A 19,574-nucleotide genomic window follows, 5' to 3' on the forward strand; every position below is an offset into this window, starting at 1 on the left:
CTGTCTGTCTGTCTGTCTGTCTGTCTGTCTGTCTGTCTGTCTGTCTGTCTGTCTGTCTGTCTGTCTGTCTGTCTGTCTGTCTGTCTGTCTGTCTGTATATATATATATATATATATACATATACATACATAAATAATTTTTCAATGCTATGAATACCAAAAATGAAATTCTCTGCACTTTCACTGTTTTAGTGCTGCAGCAGAAGACTGAGAAGCCAATATCTTAAAACCTGGGCACATAAAATGAAACTATCTGCATGGCTAGACACCACTAGGGATTAAGTGACAATAACTTTTTTTGTTACTTGGGTGACCTGACCTTTAACGTGACAACAGAGACAGATCTATGTAGATGGCAACTAAAAGTGTAGAAAGGCTGAATTATTTGGTATGGCAAGAGAGTTGTGAAACTTGTAAAACCTCCTAACAGGACAAAATTCTGTGTGTTATCATTAATATGACATGCAGCGCACCAAGAGGAAGGCAAAGTATTGAATAGCAATGTGTTTGTATGGGCTGAAATGACCTAACACACACAAAAAAAAACTAATAATGGGAACTCCACTTTGTGTTGAAGGATGTTTACCTTGTATTTAACATGCATATGGCGGGATATGTGGAGACTAAGTGCCGCAGGCAACCAGCAGCTGCACAGACAAAGCTGTCAAAAGTGCGTAGCAGCAGTATACTTTGCCTTTGGCCTTTCATCAGCTGAGATGAGCAATGCATTTGTTTACTGTATGTGTTTTATCTGAAAGCAACCTGAATAATATTCCACCGCAGTCACTGCTTCAATGTTTCAGATATTTGTATATCGGAAGAAATAAAAAATGAGCTGGGCACTGAATGCCTGTTAGGAAAGAAATTAAACTTACCTTTTAGGCATCCTCCAAAAAACATACTAGCATTAAACTAGATGGATTCTATGATGCTATTAAAATCTTAATGTCCACAATACTGTGCACACATGCTCTGTGCATCGTGTGAGAGTAAATGAGGGGGTGTGAACAATATTATACTTACATATTTACTGCATTGAGTTCTTCAGGCACAAAAAGTCTTGACTGGGATTTTGTCTTCGATTGTCTGGCTGTATACTGCCCTCCACCCTACAGTCTGTCTATGTTGTGTGTGTAATCCTATGATAAGGAAACTTACACTGAACCAGAAACTTGGCCAAGCACGGATTGGACTCATTCTTATCCTCCTCCTCTACACATACTGCACAACAAGGAGTATAATAAATGTATTCTAGTAAACCTTTAATGAGTAACTATCTCACTCACTGTGAGTGACTCTGAACTTATTTGGTCTTCATACAAAAATGATTATACACCGCTGTACACTTACACTTGTATTAATACAGTTTAATAATGTATTAAACTGAATTATACATCCAAATCTGTAGTGTGTGTGATTGAGAACACAAGACTCACATTGAGCCACTATGCCGGCCAGAGCGGTCTTGAACTTGTCTTTGGCCTCTTCCATCTCCTTCTCATGCTGACTCTTCTCGCCTGTAAGCCGGCGGATGTGGCCGTTGGAGGATTGGATCATAGAGTAGAAGTTGTTGGCGTTCCTGCGATTGACTTCGCCTCGTTCCAGCCACGTCAAGAGCACACGCACCGCTTCAGCAAACTTACCGTCGTCTGGCAAAAAGGTGAATACACAGAGAAGGGAACTGTCAAATTCTATACATGAAGTAAATTATTCCCGTACAGTCCCAAGACACTTGGTGAAAGCAACAGCTGGCGAGCCAAAAGAGATTTCACAACCATGTAAAAGTGAACATAATAATAAACATGTGAAAGAACTGCTTTCTAGTAGATTACAGGTATGTAGAGTAGTATGAAAGGCAAACATGGGTAACTCATTTTGTGAAAAGTAGACTAAGTAAAGTCAAGGTTAATATGTCAAGGTGAAACTGAAAGAAAGACGAAAAATAGCACCACAGTAAACTGAGGAGAACCAAAAGACATCTGCGCTATTGAAAGGATTGTCCCCTCACTGTCTGTCATATATACAGAAGTGTACATATGACAGACTGTCATACATACAGAAGTGTACATATGACAGACTGTCATACACTTGGTAACAAAGAACAACTTCACAGACCTTCATGACATGAAACCTGTGGGACATGGCGAAAGAAGTTAAAAGAAGGGATGAACCCCACTTAGAGGCGGGTTTAGGTAAAGAGCTCCTCTGTGAGCTTCTTGTCATCAAAAAGACAAATTTGTTTGGAATACAGGAATACAATTGGCACTGAAAAGAGCTAAACCCATTTCCCCCTCTGGGTAGAAGATTCAGAAAAGAATAAACCTAAACCTGCAGCAAATAGCCCGGGATGTGTGTTTTCACAACAGCAGCCCAAAGTGATCAGAAACAAATCCTTGGCTACAACAGTTCTTTACACCAGGGCCAGGGAAGGCAGAGCTGAAAAAGACACGCAGATGGTAGAGAGGCAGAAAGTCACAGCCACTTTGTTATCAGGCAACTGTGACTGAGACCAGGAAGTGTCATTGCTCATTAGCGAAACATGTTTATTCAGCCAGAAACTCGACGGAAAGCTGAGAAGAGGGGAAAAGGAGAGCGAAGAAGAGAAAATCGAAAGCATGAGCAGAGAAGAACAGAGAGAGCGGAAAGAGGAGCAGAGGAAAAAGGACAAGATAAGAGAGAGCAGCATGTGCTGAGAGGAGAGTAAACTGATATACTGTTTTTAACAGCCTTTGTGTAACGTCTTCTGAAAACAAATTCCCTGAACATCAGAGAACTGCTTTGTCAGTTTTACCAGCTGCAGTTTAGGCCAATTCCCGTGATGCCTTGGCTTGCATTGGATGAGCACACAAATGGACATGAACACTCACACGCATGCAGATCTACTCTTTAACCTTATTCCCTACCTTTGTTGTTTGCAAAAAGAACAGTAGTGCTTTGACTGGATCCCATTTTTGCTTGTGTTTGCTAATTATTATTATTGCACATTAACTAGGATTTGTGCTATATTTGTAAATGCTTTTAGGCTGATTAAAGAAAATACTTTTCAAGGTTTTACTTCTTTACCAAGCTCAGCTTCTTAGTTTGTACTCTCATATCATGACCATATTTTACAGTATATGTTTTTTATTTTGCCATATCTACTACCAACCTTTGATCTTGTCTCCCAGCTGGCTGCACTCGTGTTCGGAGTAGTGGACGATGGGAGGAGGGGAGGGCGGCCGGAGGCGATCCTCCTCCATCTTGCGCCGGTGCCTCTCCTCTCTGGCCAACATGCGCTGGCGACACTCCCACTCATAGAGGTCGTCTCTGGCCTGGGCGAAGTCCACGTGTAGCCGGCCAGTGTCTTTTTTGTCTGTGCTGGAGCCCAAGCGGACACGATAACCTATGAGAGACAAAGGTGTAAAAACAAAAAAAATTAATAAAAAAGGAAGAGGAGAAGGAGGAAGTGGAAGAAGGAAAAAGCAAATATGATGGAAGAACCAACTGGGTCAGCGGGGAACTCAATAATGAAAATTAAGTCATTTGTTTCCACAGGGTTCTGTGCATTTTGGAGGTAATTTTTAGCTATGCTAGTGGCATCAACAGCATCGATCCATCACTTTGGTCCAGACTTAAATATCTAAACAACTATCTGATGAATTTCCATGACATTTGGTGCACACAGTTGTGTCCACATCTCAGGATGAATGGTAATATTTTGATGATCCCAAACCTTTCGTATTGTGCCGTCATTACGTAAAATAAATGTATTTGTCCAATGTGCTAATTAGCAAATGTTACCATGCAAAAATGGTGAACATGGTAAATATATATGCTCAGCATCCACATGTTAGCGCTGTCATTGTGAGCATGTTAGCGTACTGAGGTTAGCAGCTGTGATTGTGTTAAGCCTCGAAGAGAAGATGGAAGATACACACACATTATATATATATATATATATACACATATATATATATACACACATATACACACACATATACACACACACTTTTATATTTTTTTTTATATTATTTATTATATTATTATAATTATTATAATATATTATTTATATACAATAGGCCTCCAATAGGGAAGGGGTGTAGGAATTAACTCAATATTTTACAGTAGACAGCAACAAGAAAAGGGGAGAGACAGAGAAGAGGGTGACATGTGACAAAGATCCCTAGTCGGATTCAGACCGGGGAAGTCACGGTTAAGTCGTTTCCACCTAAGACATTGTAATGCCTGAATGCTTCAAATTTTTGACAGCTGTCAACTTCATACTCTCCATTCACATCTCACAGTCACTCTTTTATTATACTGCTAATTTTTCAGTGATTTTGCAAATTTTACAATACGACAATAACTTCAGTCACATACATAAATGACAATAAAACCTTTTTTTTGGTTTGATGATTAATGCATCTTTTTAATGCAAATGACAAAAATGCCTGAATTAAGAGACTGAAAAGGCACACACAAAAGATTTACTCTATATGTTGCAGGGTTTCTTTCTGGGCCAGTTGTGAGTCACTTTCCATCACATTCCACAACGTGAATTTAGACCACTAGATAACAGAGACAAACCCCTGAGCAAGCTCTATATCAGGGTCCACCACCTCTCTCTTCATCCTCTTCATCACCTATTTTGCTTGTTGTATCCCTTCATTTGAGAAGATATATTGTAGCTGTGGGGTTTTGTGGAGTACAGAAGGTCTGAATCCTTTTGTTAATAAACCAGACAGACTTAGGGAGGCCAATTACTTCTCTAGTGGCACTGAAAGACCACAATATCCCTCATTACTTCCTCCTCTCTTCACTACTTCCCTCTTATCCCCTTGCTCTCCTCCTTACTCAATTTTCACTAATGGCTGGTTGCAGATCTTAAGTGAAATCATGGCCATTTGGTGGTTTAATTGGTTGAAATGATCAGAGTGTGTGCTCAATGTGAGTGTTTGGGTACACATGCGCGTGTGCGCTCCAGCCGTATACAGTAATGATGCCCAGTGTGACTCACTCTGAGGCCCAACACACACTCATCACAGGAGGAGGGGGATAGCAGTAGATGCCAGTGCAAACAGGAAAAGAAATGAGCATTAGTTCGGGGGTTTCTCCTTCAGTCTGCTCTCTCTGCTTCAGGCTCCCAATCTAACACTACTTCAATATTTCATATGAGGAGATCTCAGTGGGCTGGGGGTGCTGGAGTGCGTCACATTGCTGGGTAGTGTGTTTTGCACATGCTGTGCATTTATGTGTATGTGTGTGCGGGGTATTATTTATGGAAAAACTACACTGCTCTGTCATCTGGCTAATGTATGGGCCTCAGCTCCCACATAAGAATAGAGGCAGAAACTTATTCAAATTTACTGTCACACAAATACAGACACCAGCATGCATGGACACACACACAATTAATAATGCTGGGAATGCTATTGAATTGGCAGCTAGGTTAAATTGGGTTTATAAAGTAGGAATATATACGGCCAGCTGTTTGCACACAGAGATTTAAGACATCTGGGCTCTAGAAGCTGCTCTGAAGATAAGATAAAAAACCATAAGCTGGTGTTACATGGTTAGTAGAAATGCCTTTTATTGACTTGATGGTCATTTTTATCTTCTGTTATCTGAGCTTTTAGTGGAACTCTTATTACTCTCAACCACTGTAAGTGTACCAAGTGTCCTTTCTAAAAGTTAACAGAGCAGCAAAGATGGAGAATTAATTTAACTTTGATTCTGAGAAATCATACTTTTCGTGTAAATTTGACATGGCTCTAAATAATACAGTACCCAAGAGCCTCGGCCACCGTTGCTATGGAGAGAAAGGCATGAATCTCAGCTGTCGTAAATTAAAAATATTTTGTTGTTGCAGTTCTCAACAAAACACAGCGTCATTGATGGTAAATTCAAAGTGAAATCATTGAAGCTGCAGTTTAATCTTTTTTTTCCCACTCACAGTTAGCGGGGCACTTTACATAATTTTAAGCTCTGTGATTGGATATCGGACACAGGCTTTTGCCTTCAACCTTTTATAAAGGAATCAGATATTTTCTGATGCAGTTCTTTTGTCAACAGGGAGAGTGCTCGAACTGTATATATAATACCAATAAGCACTGTGATGATTAAGATGAAGGTGTAAAGAGTTTCATCTTACCCGACAGGAAGAGAGCCTTGTCTACAGTAAACTCTTCAGCAAATCTGATATGGCAGAAGTTTTTCTTGCTTTTGCGTATGGCGGTGATATCGCCACACTGTCCGAAGACCTCCATGATGAGTTGCTCTGTGGCGTTCTCTGGCAGACCGCCAACAAACACTGTCTTACACCCTGGAGGGCGGTCTCTCGTAGCTGGAGGGGGAAGGTCTGTTCAAAAGTAGCGGAACAGAGGAAAGAAAACAGAGTTATGCAAGTGTCAATCATCCCTAGGTTGTAATATTAAGACAGGGCTGGGAAACTGTGTGTAGTTGCACTTATGTAGATAATACAGCTGAAATGCAAACAGCTCAAGAAATTATGTAGCTGTCCCGGAACACTAAAACTCGATTTTGAGTATGAATTATGCTCTTTGAGAAGCTGAAAACAATATGTCCAATGGTAAGAACATACTGTTTTGATTTAATCGCTGCTGGAAATAATTTTGGCAGACCTGAGCAGCAGGTCTGATTTGCTGTCTTTTGTTTAACTCAAAAAGAAATATGTACAGTGAATAAAAGAGCATCCAAATAACAATGTTGTGCTATTTAAACACATAGTGATTGGATCTGAACAGACAAAAGCCTGGGTGTTTATATTGTATAGCTATCAATATATAAAAACATGCAAAGAAGTTGAAACTGAAGAACAAAGCCGTCCACACAAACAGACTATGTCTTATTATGTATAATAAAAAGGATCCATAAAATTTTATTGAAAGACAAAACAGGGAAAAGTGGCTCTCCAATAATTGCAAAAAGAAGACTTCCATGATAAAGCATCCAATCCCCCCATAATGACTGATGGAAAAAATAGCATATCCAGAAGGAATAAATAACAAATAAATCCCAACAAGGACCTGAGGTTGAACTCCACATTTACGCTGAAGAATAAGGGCCAGGTCACATCAAATTTTAAAGAGGAAGAAGAAAAATTCTGTCTATAATACGATTTAAGACCAAATTCTGGAGCTTGATGCTGCAAAATTCAATTAAGTGATATTTAAAACATAGCACTTATGACCTAAAAAAATGATAAAGCTTAATGCATGAATAATGATAACTTGGAGCAATATGCTCAGATCGCTTTTGTTAGATAAATGTTAATATCAAACCATTCCGTGCATGAAAATGAAATCCTTTTGGCCACAAAGTGATTGCAAATCCTCTCATGTGGAAGGTCCCCTGCACTGCAGAAATCACTTATTCAACACAGATGAGTGTTGACTGATCTAATCTCCAATAGATCAGGCTCCTCATCCATGATGAATGTGATTAGCGGGGGTCTATGAGGAGTGAACCAGCTAATCAGCGGGATGCTGAGGATGCTGTATTTCTGGATGTTGGCTAGAAAAGGCCTTGCAATCACTGTTACTGATGCACCCACCCTTGTAGAGATCGATACTGAAAAGAACTGGGGCTGGATGTGGCTGGATACTTGAGTTGTATCACGAGGGTCTGGTTGATCAGCACCAAGGGGAGTAACTCCGATATCTTGAGGTCTTATTCAAGTGTGATCAAAAGGATTTCTCAGTGCCAAACAGAAAACATTTTAAATATGGTGGTAAACCCCTGGAACTCAACAGAAACGTCTGGTCTGTATAAAAAACAGTTGTTAAAGAAATAATGGTCCATCCAGTCCGACAGCCCCCATCCCCTATGCTCAGAATTTCAGATCTCACCTTCTGGTTCCCTTATTTATACTCACATCAGCCAGAACAAACACTCTTACTACCCTCTGCCAACTAAACTGTGTGAGGAAAAGGATCCTCTCATAATTGTAATAATAATTATTTTTTAAAAATTTACTTCTTCACTCCAAACCTCAACGGCAGCACAAGATTTGGGTAACGAAAGAAAGAATGACATGATACAAACAGCAGACATGAGGTTTCCCAGCAGGGTGTCCGGTTTCTTTCTACATGACGAAGTAAGGAGCTCAGTTATTTGGGAAGACATCAGTATTGAGCCAGTACTGCAGCTTCATATTTAGTGGAGCCAGCTGTTGTTAGGGCTCCTATTAAAAATGTCGCCTAATAAGTTGATAATAAATATACTAACCAAGTGGAATACATATTTTACAAAAAGAAAAATATTCATGGGATGTCAAACAGTGAAAACATTACAATCCAAAGTCAGAGTTTTCTCCTGGCTAAAAACGATTTATCAGCTATAATCCCCCTGCTGTCAGAGCTCCTTGTACTCTCATGCAGTACTCGAAAGATTTGCAAAATAACTTTCAGTCCCAGCCAGCACAGTCCCTTTCTTTAATGTGTGTGTGTGTATGTGTGTATATGTATATGTGTGTGTGTATGTGTGTGTTTGTGTGAGTGTATATGTGTATTCTGTCTGCAGACAGACAATTACTGCTTTACCCCCGCCTCCTCTTTCCTTTAAATGGGGCTGGTAAAGCAAAATATTGACTAGTTTCATTCTCTGACCTCAAGAGTTGGCAGATTAAACTAGTTTAGAGGTGAGATGGACAGAAAAAGTAAAAAGATGGTGCAGGAAAAGCCTACGATAGAAGAAAGATAGGAAAAAAAAAGCTTTGTTGGCAGATGCAACAATGGGTTCCAAATTAACTGACCTTTTCGGTCCACGAGTAGCTGACGGTGTTGATGGGGGGGAGCAATGAGGACAGAGAAAAGAAAACAGGTGCAGTGCTGCAGTGACCTAATGTGTGATGCTGTAAATTAAATGAAAATAGTTTAATTTTGTTGTAGAAAGGAAGGGTTATTTTGGCTTCAGTTGGGTAATTTATTAGTAGCTAACAACAGTTTGCAGGAGTGAGATAATTTCTTTTCAGCTACCTGCTGCACTACTGAACCCCTCTGTTCAGCACATTGGGACTTTATATGCAAATGTACGAGATTCAGACAAACTATTCTTGATTTCCTGATTGAATTACATTAAATACACAATATCATGCAATATATTGAAGCATTAACAATTCTAGTGATTCTTTTATGCAAATAAAAAGCAGATGAACCTGAGGCAGAGAAAGACAGGGAGAGAATGGAGGGAGCAGCTATTCCAGGATCTACTGTGATAATTATTACATGTAGGTGCTGCTGCCAGACAGAGTTTAAAAAGCACTACTTTGTCCAAATTCTAACTCGATATGCGTGTCCCTTTGAGTAATTGTGAGATGGACGCTCCAAGGCCGATAATCTTAAAATGCAGACAGAGAAACAGACAGAGAGAGAGGAGAGGCTGGATGTAGTGTCAAGAGTAGGAAAAAAGAGCAAATGAATAAGCAGGAGATAGAGACCAGGCATTGAAAGGTTATGAAGAGTTTTTGCAGTATATTGTATTGTATTTAGTGAGGATCAAAATATTACAAAAATAACTATAATATAATGCAATGACACACACACAAACACAGACACACAGACACAAAAATTACAACAAAACTGAATCTGTTGTATTGGACTGCATTATAATGTAAAAGGTTTATCATCTTTCTGCACACTTATGTTTTGAATCTTGGGAAATAAGCCGTATTTAGGGATATTATAAATCATTGCTTGACTAATAAGCTGTTTGATGTGCTTTTATTCTAACGTGTTACTTCAATAAAATATGAAGCAAATACACAGGCTGATTCTCCGTCCAGCCCTGTACCACAGGCCGGCTGCCTGTGTGGCCACTGCTACACTAACACTGGTCATCACCATCCATCACTTTGACTGGATAAACGCCCTTTTATGGTCCGAGGGGATGCCACAGAGGGGAGGCTTCAACTCTCAAAGAACTGATATTCAGAAGATGAACTGCTTTTACACATACTCAAGTAAATAAGTTTAGTTCATTCATGTCACACAAAAGGCATGAACCTGCATTTTTTATTTATCACACAGAGAAGTAGACACCACTGTCAGCACACTAGGACCTCCTTGTTTTGTCTATTTGCCAGTTTTTCATTAAGTCCTAGGTTGATTGATGAATTTAGATTTTTAGTTTTATTGAAAACTACTTGTTAAGTTAATAGTCATTACTGAAAATGACATCCATGGCATCACAACAATATTTAAGATACTTCAACCTTCTGCGTGACTACATTTATCTGCTGAGGAACAATAATGCTGAAAAAACAAACAAAAAAATCCACTATTGCAGTCGGGTATCCTTCTTCATTCAAGCTCAATGGCGTGTATATGTGTGCATATGTAACACAGGGGACACACAGCTAGTATCCACAAAGCTCAAAAGAATGTTTCATCTTTCCTTACGGGTAATTATGAAATCTCTCTCTCAGACTACCGTCAGAAGGTTGAAAGAGTAAGAGACAGACAACACAGAATTTGATGTCAAAGTTGATTGTCAAAGTGAGTGTTGAGAGTAGAGAATAATAGGTACTACACCACTTTTGCACAAGATAGCTCAGCTTCAGTGTAAAGAAGAGGCAGTGGAGAAGGTAAAAGAGGGATAAGGCTGAATGGGTAGGGTTTGACTGACAAAAAGGGAGAAGGACGCAACAACAAAAGAGCTTGATGAGGATGCACACTGACAGTAAAGGTTAAGCACACTGAGGAGGCAGAAGAAGAGGGAGAGAGCACGAGAGCTGGGGGTGGGCTGCAGGGTTGTTGCTGCTCAGCTACAAGTCAGTGAGAGGGGATGTTGTACGTGGTGTCAAGTTCAGTGTGTGCAGCTCGAGGGTAATGACTACTTGTGATGGACACCATATGCAACTATGTTGCCTAGATGCCAGCACTTTGCCTGTGATATTTGCTAAAAGCCTGAATGCAGCTAGCACTAATGCTTCCACCCACTGTGTTCCTCACATATTGTGTAAACCTTCAAACCATATGCATCCCTAATACAGATCTGGTTCGGAACAATACTTCACAATTCTAAAGCCCATGGGGCTGTTGTACAACTGATCTCACAGTATTATTCAATAATATTGCAACTCCGCATAGAGTAAATTAGAAAAGATATTCCACATCACATGTACAGTAAGCTATAGTGACAGTGAGGTGAAATGTGCCTATTCGATGAAGTGATGTGTGTGGGCTTTGTACCTGTACATCTTTCAGTTTTCCACTGTTTTCTATGAGTCCAGGTTGCATTGACTGCAGAGGTCCCCAGACATATCCCAGACATCCTTCTCTAAAGCCCTTCCCTAATGTCCTCCAGCTTGTCAAGGGGGATTCCTGAAGCATTTTTAGTCTAGGAGGGATATATCATCACATCACCAGATGTGCCTGGAAAATCTCCATTTAGAGGCCTCCAAAAGGAAAGGAGATGCTTCATCACCAGCTCCTTTCTGTGAAAATTAGCAGTTCGACTCCAAGCTCATTCTTGAAGTCCAGGCTCCTGACCCCTGTCCCTGAGGATGAAGCCTGACACCAGGAAGGGAAACAATTTTTGGCTGCTTGCAACCTCAGTCCCGGTTGTTTGGGTAGACTGGCTGGTAGGGCATTCTGCCTTCAGGTACAGCTCCATTTTCTGCACCAATTTACCTGTCTGGATCTCACGCTCCCATCTTCACTTCACTTGTGAAGATGAAAATAATTGTTAGTTGCAGCCCTAACACCAACAGCTTCACGTTAGCCTGCAAAACACTAGAGTACATTCTGGTGGTCAAGGGCTCTCGACCAAGAGATTCTGACCATGTAATTCATATGCAGAATTGGTGACAATCCACATCCTTGCCATACAACAATTGCTTTTAGTCTGGCCCCACGCCTGGGACCAATTTGACTTTAGAGACGCTATCGGGAGCTGCTGGCCCCAACAACACAACTCCCAGGGTTTAGTGGCTTAAGTGTACGTCGTAGAGCTGAATCTTAGAGAGTTACTTGACTTTCATGAGAAGAATCAAGCTTAGGCAGTTTTCTTTAGATGTCTGCTTTTTCAAAATACTTGGCTTAGAGATTAACTTTTTTTGTGGCACTGAAATAGGTGACAGGCAAGAAGATCTTAAGTGAAGATGGGGATCAAAAAAGTGAGTGAAGAGTAACTAGGACAGGACAGAAAGGCTCAGGGTAGATAAAGCAAAAAGTTAAGTATTGAGATGTGAAAGGTCCACAATTAAGTGGTGTGTCCATGCATCTCTGAGGAACAGCTTTAGATTTTGGGGCACAGATCAGCTTAGACATGGTATTAAGCCGGGATGTACATTTTGTCAAATTCCTGTATGCATACCAGGAGGCCACATGAAACACAGCAAAAAGTTGTATGTGTTTCAGAGTGATCGTGACAGGCTCTAAAGTTGCTGGGTAATTTCTTCACATGCTGATCCCTCACACAGCCTCAGGGTTTTTATGTGCCCTTACAGAGAAAACCTAGTTAATTTCCCAGATTTACAACTAGCTAGAAAGATATTCCTAGGTGAAGTAAAACTTTTAAAATCAGCTTTTCCTCTGCATCATAATTTGACAGTGATAGTTCATACTGTGCCATAATGCACACCGCAGACATAAAAACAGTTTTCAAGGTGTGAAAAAAGAACAATATTTGCCTGAAAGAATGCAAGAGTGTGTTTTGTTATGTAAAAGGATTATAAACTCCCAAATGCCACTGCTGTGAGGAGCTTTTGTTTTAGTTCACCTTGAAGATGACATGTAAGACTTGTTTGAATAAAGTACCCAGGCATAAACTTCTCTGTAGCAGGAGATCTTAAAAGCAAAGGTGGGATCAATCAAAACACACACCCCTACCTCCTTCCTAACTCCAGATAATTGGAACGTGGAGGTGAGATAAATATAAAGAACAGCTGGTGCAACACACCTCTAGTCAGATTACACAAAGCGACTTGCCCTGGAAAAGGCCAACGTATGTTGTGGATGTAAATGCAGTTCTTTGTGATCAGGTTAATGATTATGAAAAAATAAAGTGGTACAATACAAATGATCCACTCTTGGCTCTGACATTGCTGATTGCTGATTCCCATATTGAAATACAAAGTCAGAACAAAATGTTTATAAAATTCTTGGGTCTGACATATAACAGCAGAAATCTTCACAGAAATATTTAAATATGCATGCTAACGTCTGCCATAAACACCCTTATTTGTCTTCTTCAATCAAAATTATAAAATGTTTAAAGCTAAAACGATTAGCAGAAAATGAAAGGTAACTTTTTTAAATGTTCAATTAATGATTTAAGTGGTTTCTCAAGCTAAATAACTAACGTTTCTCTGGTTACAGCTGGTTTTCTTGGTAGTCTACAATTGACTGAAAAAATAATCGGTAGCTTAATCGATAATGAAAATAGATTCAAGTAAAAACCCATAGACCCTTGATACCTGAACAACTCCTTCCGCTTAGGGAAGACTATGAGATGTGGTTGAAAACTCATGAAACGTTGGGCCTGTTATTTAAAATGTTTTTTGCCAAGACACTACCTCCTAGGTCCTAACAATGTTACAAAATGAGATGCTTGTGATTGTGGTGCAATTCTTTTTCACGGAGATGCTGGTAAAGGAGTAGGTTGGGGGTGGTAGATAGCGCAGGATTAGCATGAAATTATGGCTTACTGGGGTTGGGGGGGAACAGAGTGCAGCTCTTGCAGTGGATGATCTCCTTGATAACAGGCACATCCTGGGAGAGCGGTGCAGGCACCATACCGAGTCCAGGCATCATGGGATTCAGTGGGGTAATGCCAGCCATCATACCAAGGTTGGGATCAAAATCTGGAGGCAGAAGAGAAATATTAATGAGATCACACAGCACATCCTTCCTGGGAAAGAACAAACACCTACACAGTAGCATTAAAACACAGACTTGTTTCCAGCAGCTAACCTCTGGTCAGGTATCACTTCAGCCTATACTGAATCTTTTAAGTTCCATTTCACGTTGTGTACTTATTCCCTGAGTGATTCCTCTGTCAACACGGTGACACACAAACAGCCTACACATAATAGAATTCACAGCCATTCATGAATAAATCATCTCGTAAACAACATGCATATTTTAAGAAGTTTTAAGTGAGTCACTCTCTCTGTGACTCCTGCCATTTGAAGGATGACCTTATAGATAATGTACACACTTGGGTCTGAAATCTATGTATTTACAATACGGATTTATACTGCAGCACTTCTCTCCACAGACACACATGCTTTTTATGTGTACACGAGTCCTAGTAAGGAGCTTTTTGAAACGGAAGTGATGCTGCCTTCCTCTATGTGCCTCAACATCACCTGCAGAGGATTTGGAGTTGACAATTATGCCGCAGGGTGTGTTATGTTTAAGCACCTGCATGTGTGCATGAAGGAACACGGCTCACTAAAATAAATTATGCACTGGAGATTATCTACACTGTAACATACTTGACATGTAACAAAAACAATCTGACTCACTGGCTAACATTTTTACCAAAAGTCCTATTTGCTGACTCTAAGACGCACTTAAGTATGTTTATATTGAATAATGGCTATTCTACCACTGATAATTGGTTTCAGTTTAACATTCTGATGCTAGTAGCAACCACTACTGACACAGTTCCATAGTAAATTCAGGGGCAGCATCGTTTGAAGAACTAACAGCTGTGTCTTAATTCAGGGACCGCATTTTCTCTGATCTGTGTCCAAGCAAATATTGAGGCGTCTTGTTTTTTACAATTGTGTTACTGCTAACCAAGTTAGTCACTATACTAGCTGTTTGGAGCCAATGTGTTGCTAATGCATCATTCTAAGTAACGGCTGAAATCCTGTCAGCATAACTATTGTGTAGTTTACTCTTTGTACTTTTATCCTTGTGGACCTTATGTGTATGTTTAGATTAGACAGTTACTGTGTTATACTTCCTATGGGGACTTGATATTGATCTTTCATTGGTGATACTCTCTCTCTTCTTAACATGAAGCACAATGTAACTAATATAACCACTGTCATATTAGTTACATTGTGCTTCATGTGTTTCTGTGTTGCTGTACTAAGTAATTTTTACCTTGCCTGTCTCACTCTAGTTAACGTATTGTCATTGTTTTCATATTTGTAATCATTTTCTTCAAATTTGTTGTCAAATACTGTTTTCATAGTTTCACGGTTGCTTCCAGTAAAAACTTCAAAGACAATCTGTCTTCAACCTTCTTTGGAAGTGTGTTCACACTTTAACATATTTCACAAATTATTTATTCCATTTATATATACACATTTATATACATTTTTATTTATATAATATTGATTACTTTGGGTCTCCATACAGGAGGAGCCACAATTTACAACAATGCAAAAATAAATGCATTTCTTCTTTTAAAGTCTTAAATTCAACTTTTTTACTTAGTTTTGAATTCTCTGTAATCAAATATTCACTTCATTGTGATATTCCTCTCCAACAGAGAATAAGTGCAGCACTTTCATCAGTAGCAATAAATCAGCTGAAGGAGAAATATTTACTACCTTTATAACATCTACCTAATAAGTGATTTCCTGTAAATCTACTCTAAGATAGAAAATGGATGAATTAAATGACACAGTGAAGGAGAATGAAGAAATATGCACATTACAGACTACTCAGAATAGGTCCCTGGAGCCCCAGAGGGTGTAATAAAAACGAAAATGAAATAAGCTGAAGGACAAAAATAGGGAAATATAAAGAGAGGAACAGAAAACATAGTTAAAAAATAAAATTAAAATAAAAAGCCGGGCGAACTACATTAAAGTTAAATGGATGGAAACTATGTCTACTGATGACCTCGCCATCAGTCTCTAACCAGGTGTCAGAGTGAGAGGGAACAGGTGATAAGAAAGACCCTAGTTGCCAGTCGATTGATGGCTTCTTCTTCACGGTAACTTGAAAGAAAAGAAGACGGATAGCAGGAGGGAAGATAAGAAAGGAGTGGATGGAAGATGGGAGGCTGGTGCAGTAACCAACCTGAATGCCAAACACTTTGCATAGAAAAGGACTGAGGAAACAAAACAGAGTATGCTCTGTGGAAGAAAACATTGTAAAAATCTTAGAAATAATGCTTGAGCCAATGCTCTACTGTTCCAGTGGTAAAATTAAGAAACATGCTTATTAGGTAATACATTGTATTTTAATGCAAAGCAAACTAGATGTCATTTCACGTAGAGTAAAAGATCTGGTTACATCAGGACATGGCTGGTGCAATTTCACAGCAGTGCTGCTCATGTTCCCTCTGGAGTGTGTGTTGATGTGTGTGTATTTATCCACGTCCATAAAGAGTCTGAGACCTGAAGCAAGCATGTAGCAGAGCTGTGTGTAATAAAGGAGATTTACTTATTCCCAAGGATTTCCAGCTCCACCAGAGTTCTCTCATCTCCAACAATGTAGCTTAAGGACGTGTTTCATCATCACTAACGTACCATTATTTCCTCCCTCCGTCAGTGCTACTCATTACAATGCATGCTGTAAGTAGAAACAGATGCACATCAGAGGGGTGCACTTCATCCAATGTATGTGTTTATACAGTTTTCTAAAAGGGATTTGCTGTTATGTTCCCGATTTAAATTTATTTCTCGCCGTTTAAATATTTATTAGAGTCCAGTTTACATTTGAAAATGCATTATACTGGTGGATTTGACAGTTTTGCCAGCCAGTGTGAAATGTGCCTCCTGTCGTTTGTTCCAGATTTTAGGGGCCCTGACAGAAAAAAAAAATCACACTTTCACCTGTAATTTTCTGCCTATCACAGCTGTAGTTTTAAGATGATAATGTTATAGATGTCCTAGGTCACAAAATGCCAGAAAACAAGTTACAAGGTTCAAACATACAAGTGAAGAGACACCACAAGATTAAAGTTTTGAAGTCAATGAGGTATGATATGTTTTTGCTATCTTTTGTTTAAATGCAAATAACTTCTAGCTTGTCAATCACTAACTCACACATTTAATTCTAACAGACTGTAGATTATCCACAAGAGGGAGCAGCGCAGACAGACAATTTCCACAAATGCCAACCTGTGCCCCCTATAGAAAAGTAAAGTAATGACAGGATGGATGTTAAGAGTTTTCTCATGGCTTCTGCATCCCACTCTCCAGAATGAAAATGACTGAAATGACATCGCTCTTGTTCTTGGAGTTCATTTCAATAAGGCGTATTCATTGTAATGGCAGTGTCCTTGGTTTAAATCTGACCTTGGTCATCTGCTGCTTGCCAGCATCTCCCTTTCCCCTCTCTGCGGTGTAAACCATCACAATAAAAATGCTTGAGAAGAAAGCTTAGAAATAAACCCAGGCCCTGGTCCAACAGAGGCATTACAGAAGATCAATAAAATTTTGAAATTAATCCCACATTACATCTGGAATTCATCATGTGAAGGTAGAATGAGGTTAATAAGCATTTTCTGCCACTGAGCACTACACTTTCATAAAAGGACAAGCAGTCAGGCAGCTCCACTCACCAACAACTAATCTGCAGTGCTACAGGGATGAGTGGGTGAGCAGGTCATCAGGGCACCTACATCAACGTTGTTGTATCTAATATTAACTAATATTACTATTCCTCTAATACTACAACACATCCTTTGTATTTAGTTGGACTCTAATGGCTATTGGGACAACTAGGGTTCTGGGCAGACATATTTGCCATTACGTGCACCACATTTGAAGTAGTAAACTGCTGAAATATTGGACTTTTGCATCTTAATGCACAAATTTAAGAGGAACCTCACAATAAAGTGAAAAAGCGAAACCAAAGTTTAATCTAAATTCATAAATTGATCAGTAACACAAACAACAAGCTTTGTTATCTATTATTATATTATCAATTTATTTTTTAATCAAGTTTGTTTCCCATATGATGGAAAGAAACTAGGTACATTTACTTAAGTACTGTACTATTCTACTCCACTGCATTGCAGAGGGAAATGTTTTTTATTTATTTTCTGCTTTTCTTAGACATACGTGACAGTAAAGTGAACATTGTTGGATTTTGGACCGATGGTCGGACAAAACAAGACATTTGAAGATGTCAATTTTGGACTTGGGCATTTTTCACCATTTTCTGGCATCAAAACAATCAATTAATCAGGATAATAATCAGCAGATTAATCTAAGCGGCTATACAGATTAAGATCAAGTTTACAAAATATGATGTATTCATATATATTACTACTAAAGTAGTAATTATTAGCCCACTCTACACCTGCTACAACATTAAAATGTTGTTATTGCTTCATAATAATAATCCAATGAGAGAGAGCGAGAGAGCGAGAGAGTGTGAGTGAGTGAGTGAGTGAGTGAGTGAGTGAGTGAGTGAGAGAGAGATATAACAGAACTATATAACAGTACTAAAGCAACAATTCTGTACCATGAGTACATTTACTTTTGAAATGCATAGCTTATAACACTTTTGTACTTTTTAAGGCAGGACTTTTCTGGAGTATTTTTTTTGTGTGCGTTTGCTACTTTAATTTAAATATTATCTGAGTACTTTGTCCAACACTGTCTATAATCTAGTGTGGCTAAGAAACACTGGAAGGTTAGAAATAAGTATGCATTGTGTGGGAGCCATGGGAGAGCACAGGCAGTGTATTCAGGCACAAACAATAGTGTGCCAAAATATATCTTCAGAATGATCTCAATTCAGTTTTAACAAATGATTCGCCTAGAAGAAATGTTTTGAATACTTAAGCACTGTGGGTAAGTTTACAATCGAATCATACATAATTGTGAATTAAAAGACTGTAGGGTAGCAAACACTAAATAATGAGAACCAGCAAAGAATTGTTCCATGAGACCATTACTTGGGTTTAATTTATTTAACCAGTAAACTAGATTAATGGTAATTTAGAGAACAGCCTGGAATAGATTAGATAATGAGAGATAGGTTAATAATGGTGAGCTTTGATAATTGTACAAATGGGCAAGGATGAGCCAGAGGTAAAGTACTTGGGAGAAGAGCTGAAATGATCCATTACTTCGTCGGTTGACAGATAATTAAACAACATTTACATCATAATTTAAGCAAATTCAGTGATTCCAGGCTCTCAAATGTGAATATTTGGTTTTTCTTAGTCTTCTATGGTAGTATACAAAACAATTTTGGACATTTCGGTTGAACAAAATAAACAAATTTAAATCTTGGGCTCTGGGAAAACATGGAGGACATGTTTTTGCATTTTCTGACACATGACATTTACAGACAAAACAATTTTTGGAAAACGAAGAATAATCATGGGCTGAAATCTAGAAAAATTCTCTTGCTTTTGCATTTCATATATGAAATGATACATTTTGTTTTACAGTGTCTTTGAAAGAAACAATATTCCTCGGATGCACTTTATAAACAGTGTAACTAAGATACAGCATGTACTACCATCCAATGTGCTGTTTAGTCAGTGAGAGAGAGGAAGAGTAGGTTTCTTTGACTCAGCAGAGACTTCATAGAGAGATTTAGAGAGCACCGCTTGAAGAAGAACAACAAAAGAAACCTGGGGCTGGGTCCACCCACACACGGTCACACATCTGTCTGATCCTTTTTACCGTGCTCGTAGAGTTTT

At 39.0% G+C, this 19,574-nt stretch overlaps 1 protein-coding gene across 2 annotated transcripts in view; it reads right to left on the reverse strand.

Annotated features, from left to right (window-relative positions):
- The window catches only part of enox2 (ecto-NOX disulfide-thiol exchanger 2), a 184,126-nt gene that overhangs the window by 112,749 nt on the left and 51,803 nt on the right, over positions 1-19,574 (reverse strand). For both annotated transcript variants that reach the window (XM_046030201.1, XM_046030200.1), the window contains exons 3-6: positions 13,648-13,803; positions 6,130-6,336; positions 3,148-3,381; positions 1,436-1,648 (exon numbers count right to left, since the gene is read on the reverse strand). In XM_046030201.1, the coding sequence (XP_045886157.1) occupies positions 1,436-1,648; positions 3,148-3,381; positions 6,130-6,336; positions 13,648-13,803 (810 nt within the window). The remainder of the gene's footprint in view (positions 1-1,435; positions 1,649-3,147; positions 3,382-6,129; positions 6,337-13,647; positions 13,804-19,574) is intronic.

Source organism: Micropterus dolomieu, linkage group LG19 (assembly GCF_021292245.1).
Source record: "Micropterus dolomieu isolate WLL.071019.BEF.003 ecotype Adirondacks linkage group LG19, ASM2129224v1, whole genome shotgun sequence".
NCBI lineage: Eukaryota > Metazoa > Chordata > Actinopteri > Centrarchiformes > Centrarchidae > Micropterus > Micropterus dolomieu.